At 39.4% G+C, this 21,293-nt stretch overlaps 1 protein-coding gene across 4 annotated transcripts in view; it reads left to right on the top strand.

Moving 5' to 3' along the window:
* The first annotated feature begins 2,314 nt into the window (after positions 1-2,314).
* Positions 2,315-21,293, top strand: part of sfmbt2 (Scm like with four mbt domains 2) — a 58,016-nt gene continuing 39,037 nt past the window's right edge. For 2 of the 4 annotated variants that reach the window (XM_039601376.1, XM_039601374.1), the window contains exons 1-4: positions 2,315-2,441; positions 9,390-9,571; positions 11,877-11,971; positions 17,952-18,192. In XM_039601376.1, coding sequence (XP_039457310.1) covers positions 9,481-9,571; positions 11,877-11,971; positions 17,952-18,192 — 427 coding nt within the window. In that variant the 5' untranslated portion in view covers positions 2,315-2,441; positions 9,390-9,480. Of the gene's footprint in view, positions 2,442-2,623; positions 2,715-6,715; positions 7,129-9,389; positions 9,572-11,876; positions 11,972-17,951; positions 18,193-21,293 lie in introns of those variants that run through there. The other 2 variants (XM_031746349.2, XM_039601375.1) reach the window with 2 other exon arrangements.

Genomic DNA, 21,293 nt, shown 5'->3' with positions numbered 1-21,293 from the left:
GAGTTTTAGGTTACTCACATATGCATCACATGAACTTTTCCAGAAGTCATGCACTTCCCATTTTAAAGATAGCTATACTTTGTCAACAGTCTCGGTGTTTTTATTAACTCTGTTAGTCTCCGTTGTGAAATGTTAGATTGTTTCATCCTTCAAATAATTTCCATGTTTAGTCAGGCCAAATCAAGGCAAACATGTCACCGTGCGTTAAAGCTTTTTATTTATTCATTCTAAGAATGAATACATTACCTATTTATATTTGCTCATGGAAAAACTTTATTGCGTTTTCTTTTTATGAGTATGATCAGTTCAACGAGAGACAATAAATGTTGGGCAAAGAGTTTGGTTTGGTGAGGCATTGCGCGTTACTAAAGCTGAGCGATAGCTTAAACACACACACACACACACACACACACACACACACACACACACACACACACACACACGCAATATGCAGGTAAAGATTTGGCATCGATCATATCAAAGTAAAAATGGACTTTATTCAATTTAAAAGCAATTTTCTAAACATAACGGAAGCTCGTTTGTTTTTATGTAGCTGCCATCTGAGTAAAAAAGCGACTGCTTACGTTTCTGTCTTTTTTATGCGTAATATCTTTGCTTATATTGGTAAATAGGCTGTAGTGGACAGGATGTGCAAGAGAGACGGTTACATAGAAAATTAAAGAAATGACCAGTATTGCATGCATTATTGTTCCCACTCTGTGTTCTGTTACAATCAATCCAGTTTCTTTGGCCACATGTAAAATATCTTTATAGAACTGCTTTGTTATATTTGTGGCAATATCTGCAGCCCGCTTCGAAAGATCTCCTCTTGGAAGAGACATTTTAATGTTTGTGAGACGTTTTACTCCAATAAATAAAAGACACACAAGGGACTTGTCAAAAACTGATTGGATATTCTACCTTGTGACAAGGTGACTTGATATCATTAATGAAGGACGTGTTTGAGATGTGTTTGAAACACTGAAGGCCAACAAACCATTTACAACACTTTAAATGCGATCGATCACTTTTTGCATCCACGGAACTACGGACATCTTTTTGTGGCTGACATGCATAAACACCAGCGTCAATTGTCTCGTGGGATCGGGGGGAGGACAAATGATAAAAATAAAAAAAAAGTGGAACACACAGTCACCCTATTATTCATAATGTGATTGGAGTAAGTCCCCAAAATATCATCAAAGAGTCAGAAATCTGGAACAAGGTCAGGAGTGATATTTCAGGTTCAAAGAGGAACATGCTTTAATTTCACTGAAACCTCTTTTAGAAATTGCCCACCTTAAAAAAGAGAAGAAGAAGATGAAAAAAAAACGTCATATGGGCGGTATAGAGCTGCGTAGCTCTCACTTTCCGGGCAAAAAGCCAGGCTGAAAGTTCAGTTTATTTCCACCTCATAAAACTTTCACCATGCGCTGCCTTCCACTGGGATTAACTTACCATCACAGTTTGTTAATATCTGACTCTTTCTAGATCTTTCTGAAAATACATGCCAACCTTTGAGCTCTACGCATGACCGCCTCGCCTCGCCAACTGATGCAATACGCTCCTACCGCTAGAGGATAGTGTTGACTTTGATAAGATTTAGCCCTGGATTATTAAAATAAATACTAATATATATATAAAAAAATCTCAAGGCTATTTCTCAAGAACTTGTTTGGAGAGGGAGGGGTGGTGCTTAGACATCTCCAAAACAAAGAAGAAGAAGAAAAAGGTCTGAACTGAGAAAAGTAGCTAACAACGACTAGATGGTGCCAAGAAGCCATAAATTAGTGACTTTTCACTCTTTTTTTCACGCACATATGCAGCTGCTTATGATGAGACATGCTCTGCTGCTGCTGCTGCTACAGTTAACTATTCTTCCATATACTTCCTTAAAAGGATCACCACGTTTATTGTAGTTTACGTGTGATTATACGGGGTCATAGTTTATCTTCCTGTTAATAATAAAACTGTAACTATACAGATAAAGAAAAATGGGTCCTGGGGGTGGGTGAAATGGCTGTTTTTACACACAAAAAATAGTTTCATTTTATTTTATATGCCAGAAAAGGGGGTATAAATTAGGTATTAGATATTGGCTTCATTGTATCTGCTCGGCTGAGTAGAATACAGCTTTCAGTTTTGGGGGCTGTGGGTGTCTCACTTAACCTCGGCTCCATATTTACAAAAGCCTGTAGAAATATGTTTTTGCTACTGTGCTGAAAGGTCAATGAAAGAGTTGGCTTGAAAGTATTTGTAGATGTTTTTTTGGACATGCGCAGATGGGGGATGCCATATTGGAACAGGAGGGGGGGCAGCAGCAGCTGAAAGACGTCGCTTGCGTAGCTCACGGGAACGAGAGAGAGAGGGAGAGAGAGAGAGAGAGAGAAAAGGCAGAGGGGGTCACGAGAAGGAGAGGCAACAAAAAAAAACTTGGACAGGTAAGACAGGTGACGGCTCCGGCGGTCCTGGGGACGGGGGAGGTTTTATGGTTTTTTGGGGGGGTTGTATCGGCGAAATAAACACAGGCAGAGTTATTTTTTTCCTCCTCCTCCGCTTTGAAACAGCGAAGTGCTCCAGAGACGGTTTCTGTAGAAACGAGATAATATAGTCGCGAGCTTTCGTTCACGAGCCCAAGTTGCTCAAAGTGTCTCGCACGCGCTGTAATTAACAGCTTTCACCGGCGGAGAGGACGTTGTCTCGTGGCACTCTCGGTAATATCGTTTATTGCCTTGTTATTTTTTTTGCCTGTTAGCATGTGTTCTGCCATTTACTGCTTTGAAAACAACACAATTTATAACAATTCGTGGGGAAAATAGGAGTGAGTGGCGGCTCGTGTGTTATTTGATGTGTTTCTTTAATGCTGTGTTTTATATGGCCGCGACGCAATTTTGTTTGGCGTGAGCACGAAGTTGATTTTAAAGATTAACGCCAGAAATGACTTATTGCCGTCATTCTCATATAGATGAGTCATGTGGGATTTTTTTCCCGTCACCTTTAGATGCGTAAAAGCCTTCGGAAAATACCGGACACTGCCAAAATGTCAAACCACTTTCAACATGGCGGGTTATGGTGATCGTAGGGGGAAAACTGCGCCTTAAAATCTTTGAACGAGGAAAAAATAAAACGACGGCAGATAACGCGTCCGGTTCGGTTTCTTTTGGTGGACATGGACGAGGTTTAATCAATTAAATTCAAAGTGTGCATTTGGCAACTCCGTGGGAGTTTTTTTCCGCTGCAGTTTTGAGTGTGCAAAGTACATGACCGGAGTGCCAGCCAGCCTGCTGGTCGGCTACACCCCTCACAGCCTCATCTTCCTTATGTGCACTTAACGTTTCCTCTTTCACTTTTATCAAAAATGCTGTGGCTCATTCGATGCTTCTAGATCGCCGTGTGTCATATTAACACTGTTTTTCCTTATAAAACCAACAGGGTGATTTTGATCCCGCCTTCCCCCCCTGCAATCTTAGATTAATATGTTGATGTTGGCACAGTCGGGCGAGAAAAATTTCTTTCGCTGTGTGTTGTTTTCTCTGCGGGGATTTCTTTTTTTTTTTTTCTGAGTGATTAAGCAGATAATTGGGTAAAACCACATGCGTATTTATTTAATTATTTCTCTTTTTCTTTGCGAGGTGCTTCGCAAAAATCAATTTCTTTCTTTTTTTAGTGGCTTTGCAATATTCCAGAGGATTCCACCTCCTGATTAAATTCGTCACCATAATGAGCAGAAACAATAAAGACTGCGCGTAACGGAGCACCAGATAGAGGTTCGGTATGAATAAATCATGCTTTCAGACTTCTTGTGGCTCCAAAGATTTTTTTCCACGACGCTGCGAGTGGGAATGCGTGAGCGCAGGCGTGCGGATAAAGGGAAAACGCCTAAAACGAGCACTTTTAAAGGAGAAAATACGAAGATGGTCATAAATGTTAAACATAGATGATCCATTTTCTCCATGGGATAGACCAATACGAGTCAAGCTGATTATCATTTTTCGTGGTTTGGCTTTTTATTTATTCATTTATTTTACAAGTGCCATCCAACAGCCATTTATCATGTGGCTTTTTTTTTGATCAGGCATTGTATGCTAATCCACTCGTGAATGTTTCAGGAGAAGAGGCAATCACATATTCTGCACAGATAAGAGAAGCAAAGATAGAAAGAGTCCAGTCCTTTCTGTTCTTCTTTCTTTCTTTCTGCTGGCGTCACACTTACTCTCCCCCCTTATTTGAATAAGGGGAGGAGGTAGGCAAATATCGTCTTCTCCTCCTGCTTTCCAAAAGCCTTGGATCTGCAGGCTATCCATGTTATGCAAGTGTGTTTTGTGGAAGTTGTAAGAACGCTCTGGGATGTGGGAGTTTCACCCCTTGTTTCCTCTCTCTTTTATTTATTTATTTATTTATTTGTGGTCCTGAGGGGCAGATGCTTGTTTGCCCGTCCTCATTTCATGCTTATGTTTTCAGTGAGTGATCACAGGCGGTTCTAATTGGGGAATAAAGCACACTGGATGCATTGTGTGCACATCTATGTTAAAAACAGCAGGAATTAAGAGTTAGAAACAGAGGACAAATTGTTATATGAAGACATCCTGTTGCCAAGAGGAAACAACTCTCGGATAGCTCTAAAAGAAGAGAACCTAATACGGAGTAATGCAATAAAACCCAAGCCCATGCAGTGGTAGTTAATCTCCTAAATCCCCTATTAAATCTTTGGCATGGATGGGTTTAGAGAAAGGCAAGAGGACAGCACGTGGATGCCCAAGCGCCCCATCAGGGGCTAATCAATTTAAAAAAACCTATTCTCAATCCGAGACAATTGGGGCACAAATGTCCTGCGTCTGAGATTAAACACTCTCAGACCAGTTTAATCCCCTGGTGACCAATCTGGGCTGTTTCCTCCAGGAGGCTACAGGTCAGCAGGCTTCATCAAGCACAAACGCAAAACTCCCAGAAAAAAACTGCTTCAAAAATTTAGTTTGTTTTTTAGATGAACGCTGAGGGGAACTGTTGACACTGAGTCAGAACAAACGGCTGTGGATTTTTTTTCCCGTCCCTCGGGGTTTGGAAAACTTGTTTATCCAGTGAGGGATCAATTTAAGGAAAAGCTCAGCTTGCGCTTCTATGGAGTTGTCAGTGTAGAAAATTTTGTTTAAGCCGACTTCCAGTGGTTAATTGCAATATTTAATTTTATGTAGGAGAATAGGGGAGGTTCAGTTTTCCTGTTTCCAAACTTTACACGCATAGAAATTAATTTTAAAGCCTGTGTCTTGTGAAAACTTTTTGTAAAACACCTTTAAGCACATAAATGTGAGCCTTATTTCCTCAAGAACCCAAGGTACTTCATTAATTTGATAAAATGAGCATATGTGACCTTTTATTCCAGAGACTATTCAAGGAGTTTACAAGTATAATAAATATGTGCAGTGACTTCTAGGGAAATGAGCAATGCAAGCCAAAAGTATTTGAACAATGACACATTTCCTGTTTTTTTTTGTTTGACTTCCAGCATACTGGAAATAAAACTTTCGGCTTAAATGTTTCGAGGGTGTTCTCATCACGTATTGAGCTAATTAGTGTGGGGAATGGTTGGTGCGTTTTAAAAAAAAACAAAAACATTCTGCCTCCAGTTTCTGGGAATTGCAGGTGGACAATGATAGGACTGCAGTCGCTCCACTTTTCATCTCATGTGGTTGTTAAAGCCCTCAAATTAAAGCTCAAAGTCACTTTAACCACAGGGCTTACTCTCTTTCTTTCAGTTCAGAGAAAGCGGGCTTCAGTGTAGCACCAAAACAGCTCAAAAAGATGCATTGTTCCTCGGCCTATTCAGGGCTGTGCACACATGGTGCAATTTTTCAAAGGTTTGAGGCAACCTAGTGCTACAGTGACTCAGATGGATGTAGGATTTGTTGTGCTTCATTTCTGTTAAAACAAATTTGATGGAATTGCAGCTCACAGTATTGAGAAGAAGTTCAATAACACCAGTGTTACTGACTCATTGTTTCATGGCTGTAACTTCCTCTCATTTTTCGGTGGAAGTAAAGACTGGAGAGATAAAAAAAAACCCATTTCACATATGTGTTTCTTATGATGGGTGAACAGGCGAAGAAGTGTGTTTGAAATTCTGGATTAGGCAGAACTAAAACTGGTAAAAATCTGATAGTTTAAAGTTCAAACGAGAGCTTATGACTTTGGGAGTCAATTGTCATGCATTGCAAACTCAAATCCGCTCAAAAATCTTAGAGCTATCCAATATACGATGATATAAAATCGAAAAAAGCTGCAAATTGTGGATCGTTGTTTCTATTTCTAAAATAACAAACCATAAGGCTCTAAATTGCTTTGCTGAGGTGTTGAAATAAGCAGATGTAGAGTGAACGTGAAACTGCAAGTATTTTAAGAGAATTTTAAGGAAAAGAAACAAGAGTTTTAAGAGCTGCTCATCCTCCTCCTACTGTTTGAGCACTCTGATGAGTTTAATGAGTGCTGTGGAAGGCTGCTGACGACAGTGATGTATCAGTGCTGAAGATTGTAGTGCACTTAGGCAGAGAGTGGGGGAGAAGGGCAGCAAACAGCAGCGTCATGTGAGCCAAATTAGCTCAGCGTGTTGTTTACGCAATGGATGCACGCCGGAGCCACTGTGGGACGTAAGGGGGTGTGTGTTCTGTGGTGGGGGATGGCACACACACATGCACGCAGTTAGTTGTTGAGGTTGTCACAGCCTTTGTGCTGCAGCCTCACAGTTCTACATACACTTGCAGCTCCAACGGGCGTGCGAGGACGAGGAGAAGTGTTTTCCTTTCCTGTGGATTTTAAGGCTCTTTCTTTTGTTCTCTTTTTTCGGAAGCAGGACTTCAGTGTGTTTTCGTCAGAGGATTGCTGGATTCCTTTTTTCCCCATGTGGGTGCACATCAGGTCGGGTGCCTAATCGCGGAGTATTTTTTGCTCTTTTGGATATTGATTTTCAAAGTTGAGAGCAACAACCCCATGAGCTTGGAGTTGTTTTCATCTTGATTGAGGATCGCTGTGTGACAGCAACATGCCTCAGCTCTAATTGCCAGGTTGATGAAAATGGGTGTAAGTCGGTGAGTGATTCATTGGTGATGTGACTGCATGACCAAGAACAACCACCAGGCAAGTGACAAACATAGCCTGTTGTTGTGAATATAATGAACTGATGATTGTTTTGATTGTTTTTCTTTGTTTTATTCATGGAATAATGCCAGTTGTTGGAAAGACTTTTGGTTTTTATTCCTTTAGGATTTGCTTTATCGCTTAAAATTACAACACAAGTCTCATGGTTTCTACATGCTGTCCTGGCATTTTTTTAAGTGTATTTATACAACTTTAATGATGAACTGCAAGGAGTGATAATCAGTGAATTGTATTTTTTAGGTTGGAGGATTTGCTTGTTTTCTCTGTTTTGTATTAGAGGGTAAGACATCCTTTATTGAGTCCTGTAGGAAATAAGTCTCTGCAGTTCACCTATCTTAGTTATGATCGGCAGTAGGCAGGAGCTGTGCAGCAGCTCCGGATGTGTGCAGGTTCCTTGGTTAAAGCCACATTAATGGGAAAATTAACTTGGCATGATTTTGATGCTGTGAAGATCATTGCAGACAAGGGAGAACTGCTCGGAGAAGGGACCTGCTGTGAGGGTTGTGGACTAATGAGACAATTAAGGACTTGAGGGAGGACTCTGTGAAAATGTTCACTATATTTTTGCATGATTTAATAATAATTATAGCCTAAACCAGGGGTGTCAAACTCATTTTGCATTGCAGGTCATATACAGCCTTATGTTACGTTAAAACTTCCATTTCTGTCTATGTGTAAAGAAGTGTAACTACACATGTAATCAATGTGATGTCTTAATATAAGATCAAAGGTGCAATTTCAGCAGTTTGTCTCAGTTTTTGGACATGATAAAGGGCTGCTGTAGAAAATGAAATAAATCTGTCAGCATGACTCTTTGCGCTTAAGTTGTAAGCAAATGTGTAAAATTACAGAAATCTATAACTTAATTATTTTGTATTGTGAATTTTATGACGGAGGTCTTTATCAATAGGAAAAGCTGTAAAAATTGTGAAAATACAATTAAAGGTCCAAAATTTATGTTGTCCTTCACATTTTCCAAAGCTATCCAGTTGGCCTGATTGGAGTCTTCGCCTGGCCGATTCTGGCGTTTGACACCTCTGACCTAAACAGTTAATCAGTCAATGTGGAAATGGAGAAATAGTCAAGCTGATTAGCTAAATACAAAGAAACAGAATTGAAAAGAAAAACAATACCACATAAAAACAGGTTGGGAAAGGTAAAAACAAACCCAGTCACATTTACATTTGAGTTTTTCTAGTTTTGTGAGGAGGGGAAGAAACTAACCTTTAATCCGGAGGGTGAAGCTGGTTTGCTAATCAACACCTAGAAGCATGTTTTACCTGTTAAGATTTGCATTAGGTTGAAGGTTATTAGCAGGATTACAAACCAAAGGGACAAAAGAAGTATAGTAAGTGGGAAGGATTCCTGCAGGTATGTGTTTATAATAACAGAAAGCCACAATGAAAAGGTTAAAACTTAATATCAAGACTTTTTTTTATTACAGTTCTCTCAAACAACATTCAGTTAACAGATTAGCTTAGCTAATGATAAAAAGGAACGTGTTTATGGTCGTTAGCGTTACACAGTTACGCTTCCTTCAGTATGTGTCAGAAATACATATTTACAGTCAGGCAGAATTTCCTCTTTAGTCTTCCATATTTAGTTACAGTGACATGATTCTGCACTTCTGTATTATCCTCTTGCCTCAGGTGCCTGGATGCATATTTTCTGGTCACACTTATTTGCCGACTTGTTTGCTTAGTCATGTTATTCCAGTTTTTCTACTTTGTTTGACTCTGACTGGTTATCTGATGCAGTTTTGCTGTGGTATGAAAATGAACACAGCATGCAAGATATTGGAAAAGCAGGCGAGGAGGGAGAGGATATTTTTAATGATGCAGAAAACTGCTGTGCTTTTTTACTGCTTTGGAAATATCAGCTGACTTGTGTTAAGTTTCTGAACGTGGCATTCTTTTCTTTTTAGCACATTAAGACAAACTGACTGTTGCTGGTTGTGGTAACCACCCACTTCTTCTTTTGTTTATTCTCAAGAAAATGGAAATACAGTGTGCACAATTTCCAAGGAAATTCTCATCAAAATACTGGCTGTTTATTTGTGCAAACCTCAAAAGGTTTTGTGAACTGTGTCGATTTGTTCGTGTTATTGTAAGTGAAGAGCAGTAAAGGAAAAAAAAATCATCTGTTTCCTGGAAGGATCTTGGACTATTCTGGACAGAGGGCAGATTGAACATTATCTGATTAAATTAGAGCTTTGATTGAATTTATCTTTTCTGGTGCAGAGCTGTCGAGGAAGGCGAGAGATGCTGTGAAGAAGAATTGAAAGATCTCAGGTTTAAAGGTTCATGCTCAGCAGGAAGTCAAACGGGCAGCATGCAGTCTCACACTCAGGAGCAGCCACTGGCCCTCACTACAGTGAAGCCACACTATCCCACCAATGGGAAAGAAGAAGAGGTGAACACAGGTAAGACCCTGCAGTGCTTTCTTTAACCATAATGTGGCCAGGGTGGTTTCATGTTGCAGCCCTCATCAGATCAACAGATTGGTGCGGTTGACATAGATGAAAATGCATCTGAGGAATCTCACTAACAAGATGGGAAACATGGAATGCCATCTTCTTTCACCTGTGTCACAAAGACATGCTCTAATTCTCTCTGTAGATTTGTCCTTTAGGTCAGCAGTAAGGGTATGTCCCTGGCTGTTTATTGCTTGAACTGAATTCTCCTGTCCTCATGGTTTAGTCACGAGAAGCATGTATTTTTTCCTGTGTATTCAAAGATGGCTGTTATAACACCTACGCCCATACCGTTATGTGGAAGCCCGCTTTCCAGCCTGTTTTGTCATTGCACATGAACATGTCAGGATACGTTACTGGCCTGTATCCCAGTCAAATTCTGGACTTGCAGTTGTAGTACTACTTTCTCTTTCTAAAGAAAACATAAAATATGAGCTAATGGCCAGTTTGATGTGTTTTAAGTGATGCAATCCTGAGCGAAGGTGCAGATTGAAGTTTTTGTTCATGATGGGACATTTTTAACACTTCTTCTACCTGAGTTGTAAAATGATTTTGCTTTATTTCCAGTTGTTATTTCATTTATTTTTCTTAAATTGGAGAATACGTGTTTAATTGCATAGAGAATACTAACTCAAAGCTGGGTTTTGTAAATATGCAGAGATTTGCTTTACTATATATTTTAGTCTGCTGCTAAAAACACTTCACATTGATATTCACTTCATATTTGAGTGAGTGATAGACACTAATTTATATGATGCATTACGCAAACTAAGACAAGCAGGTGGGAGCAGATCTGTGCAAACAGTCTAATATAATCTAATCTAATATAATGATATCTTTAATTCAGCTCATTTAACTTTAAGTGAGAGATTAGAGTGAGAGAAGCTGAGGCGACATGCACTGACATATCGTGTAACTTAATGTTGGTGTTAAATTGCTTCTTTTTGTGTTTCTTGTGTAAGGTGTTCCAAAAAAACACAGTACAAGGCACACACGTGTTCATATCTGCAGAAAATAGCCTGTTTGTCATCTGAAGTGTTGTCAGTTCCTCTTTTGATTGTATTTTCAGATGCAGGCACTTTTAATAGCTTAACCATTTCAGTTGGCAGTTGTGTGTTGCACACAAGAAAGCTATCTCTTTTACCTCACCCATCTTACTGTCGGACTCTTTAAACTAATATAATGAATTTAAATTTGCACTAATAATGTTAAGTTGACACAAATACCCAAGGTACACCTGGACTAACCTCGAGGTGCTCTGTTGGGCCACAGGACACAGCTTGGAAACCACTGCGGTGGTCTATGACAGATCTCATATATACAGCATGAATTTAGTATGCAATGTGAATCTAGAACATATGTGGAGGGAGCTCCATGGCAGCATTTTCTGAGCAGTTTATTCTCCATTGTCAGGCAGTCTCTATGTAATATGAAATTGTCTGAATTTTGCCTGATGATCAGAAACAAGAAGGAAAAAAACATGTCGTAATTTAATAATATACAAAGTGAAAAATGACCATTAAGGGGAGGAAGCCACGTATGTCCATTCATGAGAAAAATGAGAGCAGACACTTCAGTCTATTAGAAACAAACTCCATCAAAACAGCAGCTCGCTACCATCTCCTCTCATTACACAGAACAGGTTCAGTCCCTCAGTTTTCACTCTGAGGAGTCTCCAGAGATTCAGCACACACTGAAACACACACACACACAGCCTTCACACACTTCACTCACACAGAAACATACTGATGGGGAAAAAAACCCTGACGCATGCCTCGACTGCCTCAGCTTCCATCACCTTCAGGAGAAACATTAATGACATTATGTAAGACGACCTGCAGCACGCTGTGCACACAAACTGCCTCCAGATAGTTTACTGTGGATTTTGTGCTTAGGCAAAATTAGCTACATTTACAAGAAATTACAGCTCTGTGTTTAATTGCTACCTGCATTAGGGATGCACTGAGATATGGGCCAACAGCTGCTTAGGCCTATTAATAAATAAGATGACATTTTCCAGTGGCAGTGCCTGGTGTTTTTGTTGTGTAACAACAATTTTAAACTGACTAAATATTCAAAGGGAGTGTGATGAAGAGCTGAAAGCCCCAGTTGTTATTAGGTAGATTTCCTTGTTTCCTGGGCACAAATGAGACAATAAGTAACAATAAAAACAAAAATCAGCTGGGAGCTAAATCCTTGTTTTAAGTATCTGTATTATTATTGGTTAATGTACAGTTGACTTTTGTTCATTTAGATGCAGATTCGATGGAGGAAGAGGTGGAGTTTAACTGGGAGGAGTACCTGGAGGAGAATGGGGCCGACGCTGCCCCTCACACCAACTTCAAGCATGTGAGTGACTGTCTACAAACTTCACCTGACATGTTAATCCTTTAAATACAGCCTCATAGATAAGTGCCATATGCAGAGATCCTTTAACAACACATTGGAGAGAACCAAAACAGGGCAGTGCTGTGTTCAAGCCGCTCAACAGAGGATTCAGTGTCTTTGTTTCCTTGTGACGCACACGTTGTTGGGCGACCTTTGGCATTTTTTTTTTTTTACCATTTTAGGTACCTAATTAGGTACCAAAGAAAACATGACAATAGATGCACATAAATAACATAATAAGGACCGGCTGTTCATTCACTTTTCCTGAGAATATATTTGAATGTTATCATCATACCCAGTCTTTCCTGTTTTCTTGCCCTGAAGTAGGTGTGGCAAATGAAAGCAGTCATTATAATGATATTAGGACATTATCTAAGTATCACCCATGTAGCATTTTTCTCCTTATCAACAATGTGTTCACATGTCTTTCTTGATAGTCTTGGAATACCACATTTCTGGCCGAGTGAATTTTTTGAGGACTGTTTTCTGCAAGACAGCATGATTTTTAGTCAAAACAAACAGCACTGTGTGTGTTTGTCGTAATGAATACCAGTCAGTGCGACCAGTGCAACAGTGTTGCTTATTGTTGTGTTTTTGTGATAGTTTTTGGACAAAAGTGGAGCTCTGTGTCGCAGGATTAGGATATACAGTATGAGACTTCAGAGGCACACACAATAGCTTCTTAGTAGGATTTAATTCATTGATGCTTTCGGCCTTTTTGTGGAATCTACAAACTTGTATTTGTCAGATCCTGATGAAGACTTGGAGTCAATGCGGTCTATTATGTTTGCTGAACTGCTGCAAAAATAAATTTATTACATGATTTTATCCTAAACAGAGTGCTCAGCAGCCTCTTTCTTTTTTTTTTACTATCGACCTTGTTTATGCTGTACTGATGAGCAACTTTTGGATAAGCTTTCAGAGCCATGTAGCACTTATAAATAAATAAATGAATAAATAAATAAAAGAGAGTATTTCCAAACATGGAATATATATGTATATTGATTATGTATTTGCATGGAGTTTGCTCACAAAGCTTGTGCTCTGTGTGGTGTCCAGACATGCCATCTTTTTGAGACGCATGATGTATGGCAGACTATTCGTTCCTACTTCCAGCAAAACTCTCAGATAGACATGTGCAGTCTGTGTGAAATCTTCAGTGTGACAATAAGAAGGTTATTCTGTTGTTAAAGTAATATCAGAACATGAAACTTGCAAGTATAAAGCTCAAGCTCAGTGAGTCAGGTTTCACTGTGTTATATTTTATGGGGTAAACTCTCAGTTGGTGCAGTGAGTTACTCAGCTAGCCTGCAGACGTTTAAAGAAGACAAAACAGTTTCGAGTAGGCACTAAAACATCTGCATGTTAAAAATCAGCATTTTTTGTGCAAAAATCACACCAGAGGCTGTGTGGCAAGGTGGCAAAATACTGAGCATGCTAGATATGATTGCTCTGCACGATGCCCAGATCATTATCTTTGTGTGAACTCAAACTGGGTTACAGTTTAAGTTCTCTAGAAAGCTGCATTATCAGATATCAAAACAATGTACCACAGCCTAGGACTTGTTTAAAAGTGAAATCTATATAATCATGACTGATGCTACTCAGACCACAGATTTTTGGAAAGCTAAGAGGTGAAAGAGAAAGGTACTTTTCTTGTAGTGAGTCTACAGGCCAACTGTGCTCTGCTTTGCTCTGATTTGCTAGACTGAAGTTGGTTCGGGCTGTCCCGGTCAGGGGCAGCTGAGGGGTAAGCCGGACCTCGAGTTGACCATCACCGACTATGTTGCCTGCATAACATGTCGAATTCACCTGCTGTCGCTGATGTTTAGTGTCCATCTCACACCTCTCCATTCCCACTAAATGTTGTTACTGAGGCTAGTGCTAAACTCAGCAGAACTAGTGTGATGCCAAAAATGGACTGACAGAGCAAACCTGAAGCAGCTTAAATATGTTCATTAGAAGGTGGAAATTGTTTCTTTCTGCTCACAGAAACCACAGAAGAAAGACTAGTAGGGAAGTGGTTTCTCTTTGTGGGCCAGCTGAATGTTCAAGCCGCTGAAACTGAAAACTGTGTTTAATGTTATTTATTTTACATTGAGGCTTGGTGTCTTTTATGGCATTTTAGTATTTAATTCTGTGAGCCACCCCAAAGGAAGTTGCTCAGAGGTCACCAACCAGTTCACCACGTGTCCAGTTTCCTCAAATATGTTTTAGGGACACGCCATACTGAATATATGCCAGGTTTTTAATGTATTCCTCTTTAGGATGCACCTTGGTGGTGGAGAATTATTATTTTATGCTTGTCAGATTTATCATATTTGGCTTTTTTGGATTTAGTTAAAGAAACTGAAACAGTTTGTGTTTTTGTGACAGGCTATAGTAACAAAGTGCCTTAAGATATCATTTAAAATAAGTTTCCCATGTGTAGACGGGTCCACTGGTTCATTCTTAGAGTTAGGTGTCGCTTTTTTATGCTTCAATAATTCACAGGTCTGTGTTCAGCGGTTTAACAAACAAAAAAACGCATTTCTCCAAAAGTTTTCAGGTACAAGGACTGGACTGAGTATCAGTGAAAAAGTAGCAAATGTCAAAATAAAAGTCTGGCTGTTTGAAAGCGAAATATAAAAAAAGGTGGGGGTGGCTCAGGATTTTTGCACAGCACTGTTTGTCAATTGTAACTTAGTGCTCTACTGCTGGTGTCTGTATGTACATAGTTTACTTTCTCATCATGCAGTAAGTGGGAACAAAGTCCCCTGGGTCTCCCTCCTGCTGTGTGCAGCACACACGCAGCTCCACTGCTCTGCCTGTGCTACTGCACAAATGAGAGATTAGTGTTATTGCAGATGGCACTACATGAATAGAGGACAACATTAAATTGTAACAAACCACCCCCACTCTCCACACCCCATATCCCAGTTACAATAGCTGGCTCTAACAGCTTTCCTAGTTATTTAAAATCAACGTCCAAAAATGTAACACTTAATAATTTTACCAACAAGTCTTTGTTTTTCTTGTTAAACAGAGGGTGAGTTTCAGACTTAGATTTCACTACTGATTAATGGGACTTAACAGTGTTAATAATATAAATATATATTTAAAAATATGTAAGATAAACTTATTACAATTTTACTACCAGTCCTCCAGAAAAGACACCCTATAAGTAATAGTTACTCAGCTTTGCCTCCATTAATACATTACATCACAGGAGCGGGCCAGATGGGCGAATAGAGCTGATCCTGGATGCGAAGTCTTTATCCACCTCAGATGACCGTGTGTTTGTCCAGCGGAGCAGCTGTCTGCTCTTATGAGACTCACAGCGCTCAGCTGCCGGCAGGACGGGCTTCAGAGGAGTAAAATATGTGTTTCAGTGTCTCACTTTCTTACGTCACTAAATGATGAGTATAATAAAACCAAGATTAAAATATGTGAGTTTTACAAGTGCGCCTCAATGTTGGACAAACTGTCTGTGGTGATTTGAGGGGCCGAGGTTTCTTGGGAGCCTAAATTGCCCTGTTGGTAAATGGATTGAGTCACTGGGAAACAGACCATGAATTCCCCAGAAAAATGTGATTCAGTAAAGTGCAGCCCTCATTTCTCTCTCTGCCTGGACAAATTGAAACAGTGATTTCTCTTGGGCTTGTGCACACACATCCCTTCACACAAACACACACACAAACACACAGTCAGTGTTTGCTGCTGAGGCTGCCCGTAGCTCTCTTACATAAGCCAGCCAGAGTGATACAGCACGTTTGCATTGTTGTAGCAGGAAGTCACGGGGCCATTTGTATTGTGTTTATTTCTAAGATGTTGGCTTTTCCATTCACTTCTGAGTGTGTGTGTGTGTGTGTGTGTGTGTGTGTGTGTGTGTGTGTGTGTGTGTGTGTGTGTGTGTGTGTGTGTGTGTGGTATTTTTTTGATTGTGAACATCCTGCTGGGCTTGTAATGTTCTGGAGAATTGTATAGCAGCTTGTGGCTATGGTGGAAATGCATTATTCTGTGCTGCTTTTATATACCGATTTATCGCTTTTTCTGCACAAGGACAAACTGAGAGGCTTTTGTTTAGCCCGAAGGATTGTTTTAGAGTCTTTTTCTGAAAGTAATTTGGCTTGGTGAATATTAAAATCTCACCTACACCCATCTCACATGCTGTTAGTAGCACTGTAAAGCAGTTCTTAGGCACTGTCAGCACTTGATCCTGTCCGTTAATATGTAATATCAGGTGATACACTATTGATAAAATATTGCCATGTGAGATTAGATATCACACTGTTGTTTAATTACTTCCTTCAAGGAGGTGATGTGATTGGTTTGTTAGCAGGAATACTGAAAATGTCATGAATAGATTTGCTCCAAATGTTTTCCAGAGGTGAGGCTTAGTTAAACTTAAATGATTAACTCTTAGAGTCAATCCAGATCTGGATGTGGATCAAAAAATTCATATCATAATTTAACGAATACATAGCAAAGTGAAATAGGCTGAAATGGGGTGGAATTGGCAGTAGCTTCACAAGAAAATGTCACATTTTCACATGAACCCAGGAGTAAGTAAGGTTTATTTATATAGTGCTGTCAAAAAATACCAATACAAAACAAGATCCAACAATTAAAATAGTATACATTTATAAAACTAAATAAAGAGAAGTCTGAACTGATGGGTCCTGAGTTTCTTTTTAAAGATATTAACAGTGTCCACAGATCTTATGTCCAATGCAAGCGCCCAGTCACCTTTTGTCTTTAGCCTGGATCCAGGCACAGCATTGATCAGTAGACTTCAGAGATCTAGATGTTATGTATGGTTGTAGTAGCTCACTGAATATGGAGTCTGGAGTCTCAGACTGTTATTGTTGGTTATTTAGTCAAATGTCAGAAAATTCCCATCATCGTTTTGCATGAGGACATCTCCGCCAACAAACTAAAAAAAAATTCCAATTCAATGACAAAAAGTGCCTGGAAATGGCATCTTTAAAAAAATGCATGGGTAGAAATATCCTGACCTTTAATATCTAATGTAGGTTAAATTCCAGAAACACCAGATTGCACATAACAAATATTCCTGCACTACAACTGATAGCATCTTTGTGTTTACGTGTTCCTGCATGCTCTTGTCTTTGAATCTTCATGCTTTCTGTTTGTAACACTTTTCTTTCATTAGTCTGACTAGTCTGAAGCTCGAGCCATGACGGACCTAATGAAATTATCAAGGGTTGTTTTCTTTGGCCTCCTGCAGAGCAAGGAAAGACACTAAGCAACTGTTTTCACAGGCTGTGAAGCGCTTCCCATAAGCTGACCTTTCTGTGTAAAATAAGTGGAGTTCCCTTTAACGCTCGTCTTGCTACAGTGAATACTGAGTTTTGAAACAGCACCAGAACTCATCCCCCACACAGTATTATTAATATTATTTTGGTTATGTCATACACCCCTACTGTTGCTACTTTAGTTCCACAAAAAAAAGACTGTTCCTCTTTTTTTTGTTTGTTTGTTTGTCGAATTTACCTAGTTTATTCCTTTTTATTCTTTTTTTTTATAGTTTATTATGGATGTAGTACCAACCTAGAGTGTAAAGATCAGGGGGGTCAAGCAGGATGTAAACAAACTTCATGCTTATCAACCTCATTTTAAAGCCAAAGTATCCAAAGGGGCCACAAACCTGCACACTGAAGTGTGGTTCATGGTTGACCTGTAATATTTCAGCTGTCAGACACAGTTTATTTGTACAGCCAGAGTTTATAAATGGCAAATTGAGTTCTTTCTCTTGTTGTGATTGTGATGATAACCCTGGGTTTGTCTACAAATTGTGTGATCCTCTGATTGTGTTCAAGCCCTGTTGGTCTCCCAAATTTCAGTGTTAACTTCAATTTTTTAAGGAAAAACACTAAGACAAACGTCTTCAAAAAAAAAAAAGATTATAACTTGAATGTCCTGTTGTTTCCCTCTATAGGTGGAGATCAGCCTTCAGAGCAGCTTCCAGCCTGGCATGAAGCTCGAAGTGGCCAATAAGAGCAACCCAGACACTTATTGGGTGGCCACCATCATCACTACATGTGGCCAGCTGCTGCTCCTGCGCTTCAGTGGCTACGGCGAGGACCGCAAGGCTGACTTCTGGTGTGATGTCATGACAGCTGAGCTGCACCCAGTTGGCTGGTGTGCACAAAACAACAAGACCCTCATGCCCCCTGAAGGTAGGAAGGATTACTTTGATGCACCCATGCGCCACGCACACATTCAGATCTCTGTATCATAAAGGGTCCTCCTGCACCACTGTGAAGAAACAAAATCCTGGTCAAAGGTTACTGAAATACGCAGCATTGATGAAATTTACACAAGTTTTACTCACTTCTGTTAGAAAATCAGCTTATAATACTTACATCTCTGGTACCATGACAGATTATGCTGCTTTGTAAGAATAAAAATCAGTTCATTTCTAATTCAAAACTAGCTTTTGAAAACAAACTGAAATATAGTCGAAAGGATCTAAAAGGTTTGTAGTGTTTCACCTTTAAAAAACTGAAAACACATTCCCATTAAAAATCCATTGCGTTGTGCACCCTCCCCTCCAAAACAAACTCTGCACAAGAAATAAAACTGCTCTGGATTGAGTATTTGAAGAGGTAGGCTAGTGTCAGCTAACAGCAGCTAGAAGAAAGGCAGTTTTATCTAGTGAAGTCAGTTTGTCTAGCCGGTACTTTGGGAGGAAACTATTAGTGACAGAGCGATGTGAGCTAGGGGCAGATAAGCCACAAATTAATGTTGATGCTTTGGTCATTGCTCATGGAAACTGATAAAAAAACCTTTTTCTGATCAAAAGGTGTCAAAATCAGCGCTGGTATAGGAGTGGAAATGGAAATTTTGTTCAGTTTTCTCCAGAACGTGTCATCTTTTCCAACCGTTGAAACCATGTCCCTCTGTGTTATCTGGGAATCTCTGAGCGTCTACACCTTTCTATCACTGAAATGCCAGCAAAGAAAAACCTGCTCGTACAATTGTCTCTAACGGGCAGCCCGTGTTACAGGGTAACAAACAATGCCAAGCAAAAAGTACTGTGGCTCATTCACTGCAGCTCATTTGCTTTTCCTCTCTTCAGCATTTTTTTAGTTTACAATAATCTGAGCAGTGCTTGTAAAAATAGACACATAATTACTATAAACAAGGGTTAACTACATGTTGGTTGTCAAATCTGTATATACCGTATACAACGTTAATGTAAACTAATTTGCTCTTTTAAAATAATAGTTTTATTCAAATTATTTACCTTTTGCTTCAGTGCAGTGAGTTTGTTTTCTTTCTGTCCTGAGAAGAGGATGCTATATTTGGTGTGAAAATTGACAGTTGTAGTTGTGACGTTAATGCACCCACACACACACACACACACACACGCAGGTTAACATGAACACCTCCCATATTTACTTTTCAAAGAATGCTTTAAGTAAACTGAGTGGAAGGACAGGTCTCCTGAAAGATTTTTTTTTTTTTGTAATGGCTGCTCAACTGCCATTTATCTAACTGAAGCATCACACCCATCCCATCACATCCATCCCATTCACCTCAGCCAGGTGTTAAACGAAAGCAGGTTACCTGTTGTACAAAAGGAGCATTTTTTTTTCTCCACTTTTGCACTTCAATTCAGCCTTTCCCAAACAATAAATCCTTAACTTCTTAGGAAATCTTGTCCCTTTCACCATAACACAACTTTGTCAAAGCTTTCACAGCTGAGATATTTTTCCACATGCAGCTCCCCCTCAGATAGATGACTCATCCTCCCAGGCTTGTTCAGACCATTTATTTTTTCTCGACACTTTCCCTCCTGATGGATAGATGCGCCTCAGTCGTTGTGGAGATGACCTGGATACATTTTCACTTGACTCTAGTGTCCTTGCCCTCACAGCGACTCCATGTGTCCTTTTCAATCAGAAACTTTGTTCTTGTGGAAAGTGATTATACAATGTCTGTTTCCACAAGGTGATGATTCACATTCGCATCTCAGGGGATAATCACTCAAAAGAAAAACAGATCAAATCTGTGTTTTTGTGGTTTAAGTTGCAGAATGACGTAGGTGAAAGCATCTGCAAGTACTGATTGTTCTGCTATCAATCAGTGACATGCTTTCCCCAGGTATTTGAAAGCACTGTTTCCAAAAAAAAACAGCCATCACAATTTCCCAAAATCCAAGCTGACATATAAATATAAATTGTTTTCTTTTCCAAAGTTTACATAAAAGATTACGAATTTAAAATGAAAAATAAATTAAGCAAAATATCAGAAGATTTGGAAAAACTTTTCTGTCGTTCAGTTAAAACTTTTCAGTCTTAAGAAATCAATCTGATGTGAAGCATGCGTGTTGTAAATTTACAGTTTTAGCTTCCTTTTTTTTGAATTGCAAATGATTTGAAGGAATTGTGAGCCATGGTTGCTCCATTTTATGATTGTTTTAAAATCACTTTCAAAGCAGGCTAGCACATTCAACTTATATTTGCATAATCTGCAGGAACATATCAAAGAAATGGTTTTACTGAACAGTTTTGCAACATTTTTTTACTTTCAGGTTGTTGGGGGGTTTTTTGTAAATTAAAATAATTATTGTTTCATCATTCATTGGGGAAAAGAAAAATTATTGTGTTTTTAAATACTTTTTGGCTAAATTCATAATCATTGTGTCATTTGCTTATGGTACCATGCCAAACTCTGGTCTCTAAATCAGGTTGTCTGAGCTGTGTGTTCCCAACCATCCACCCTGACCTCCTTCCAGAATACATAAATAAATAAATAGATAATGCGTAAAGCAGGATGAAAAGATTAGAGCAACAGACTAGTCTAAAAGTAGGTAAACAATCGAAACTGAGCACAGTGTCATAGTTCAGATTAGACACTCTTCATACAAGTAATGTGCACGTGTCTTAGATGTCGCTGAAGTGTGTCCAACTTTACGCCACATATCACACACACAAAATATCAGATTAGGTTGCTTGGTGTGGCTAACAATTAGCAGTTGCACATTTCTTCAGTCATGTGGTTATATGTCACACATAGCCAGAATGCAACTGCTCATTTTCTACATCAATGGAGTAGTGCATTAATAAGATGAAAAGAAGATAAACCTGTTTTACCAGCTGGTATTTCAGCTAATGGCAGCAGTGTTTGATGGTGTAGTCTGCTAGCTGTGGACATCCTTCCTATGCACAGGCAGGTTATTATGAATAACCACGTGTGGCACAGATTTCCAGAGGGAGATACAGGCACATCCCAAAAGCCAGCACCTTGCCGGAGGCAGAGCTTAAATGCATAA

The sequence above is a fragment of the Oreochromis aureus genome, linkage group 17 (genome assembly GCF_013358895.1).
Source record: "Oreochromis aureus strain Israel breed Guangdong linkage group 17, ZZ_aureus, whole genome shotgun sequence".
Lineage (NCBI taxonomy): Eukaryota > Metazoa > Chordata > Actinopteri > Cichliformes > Cichlidae > Oreochromis > Oreochromis aureus.
This window is presented reverse-complemented; position numbering and strand designations above follow the sequence as displayed.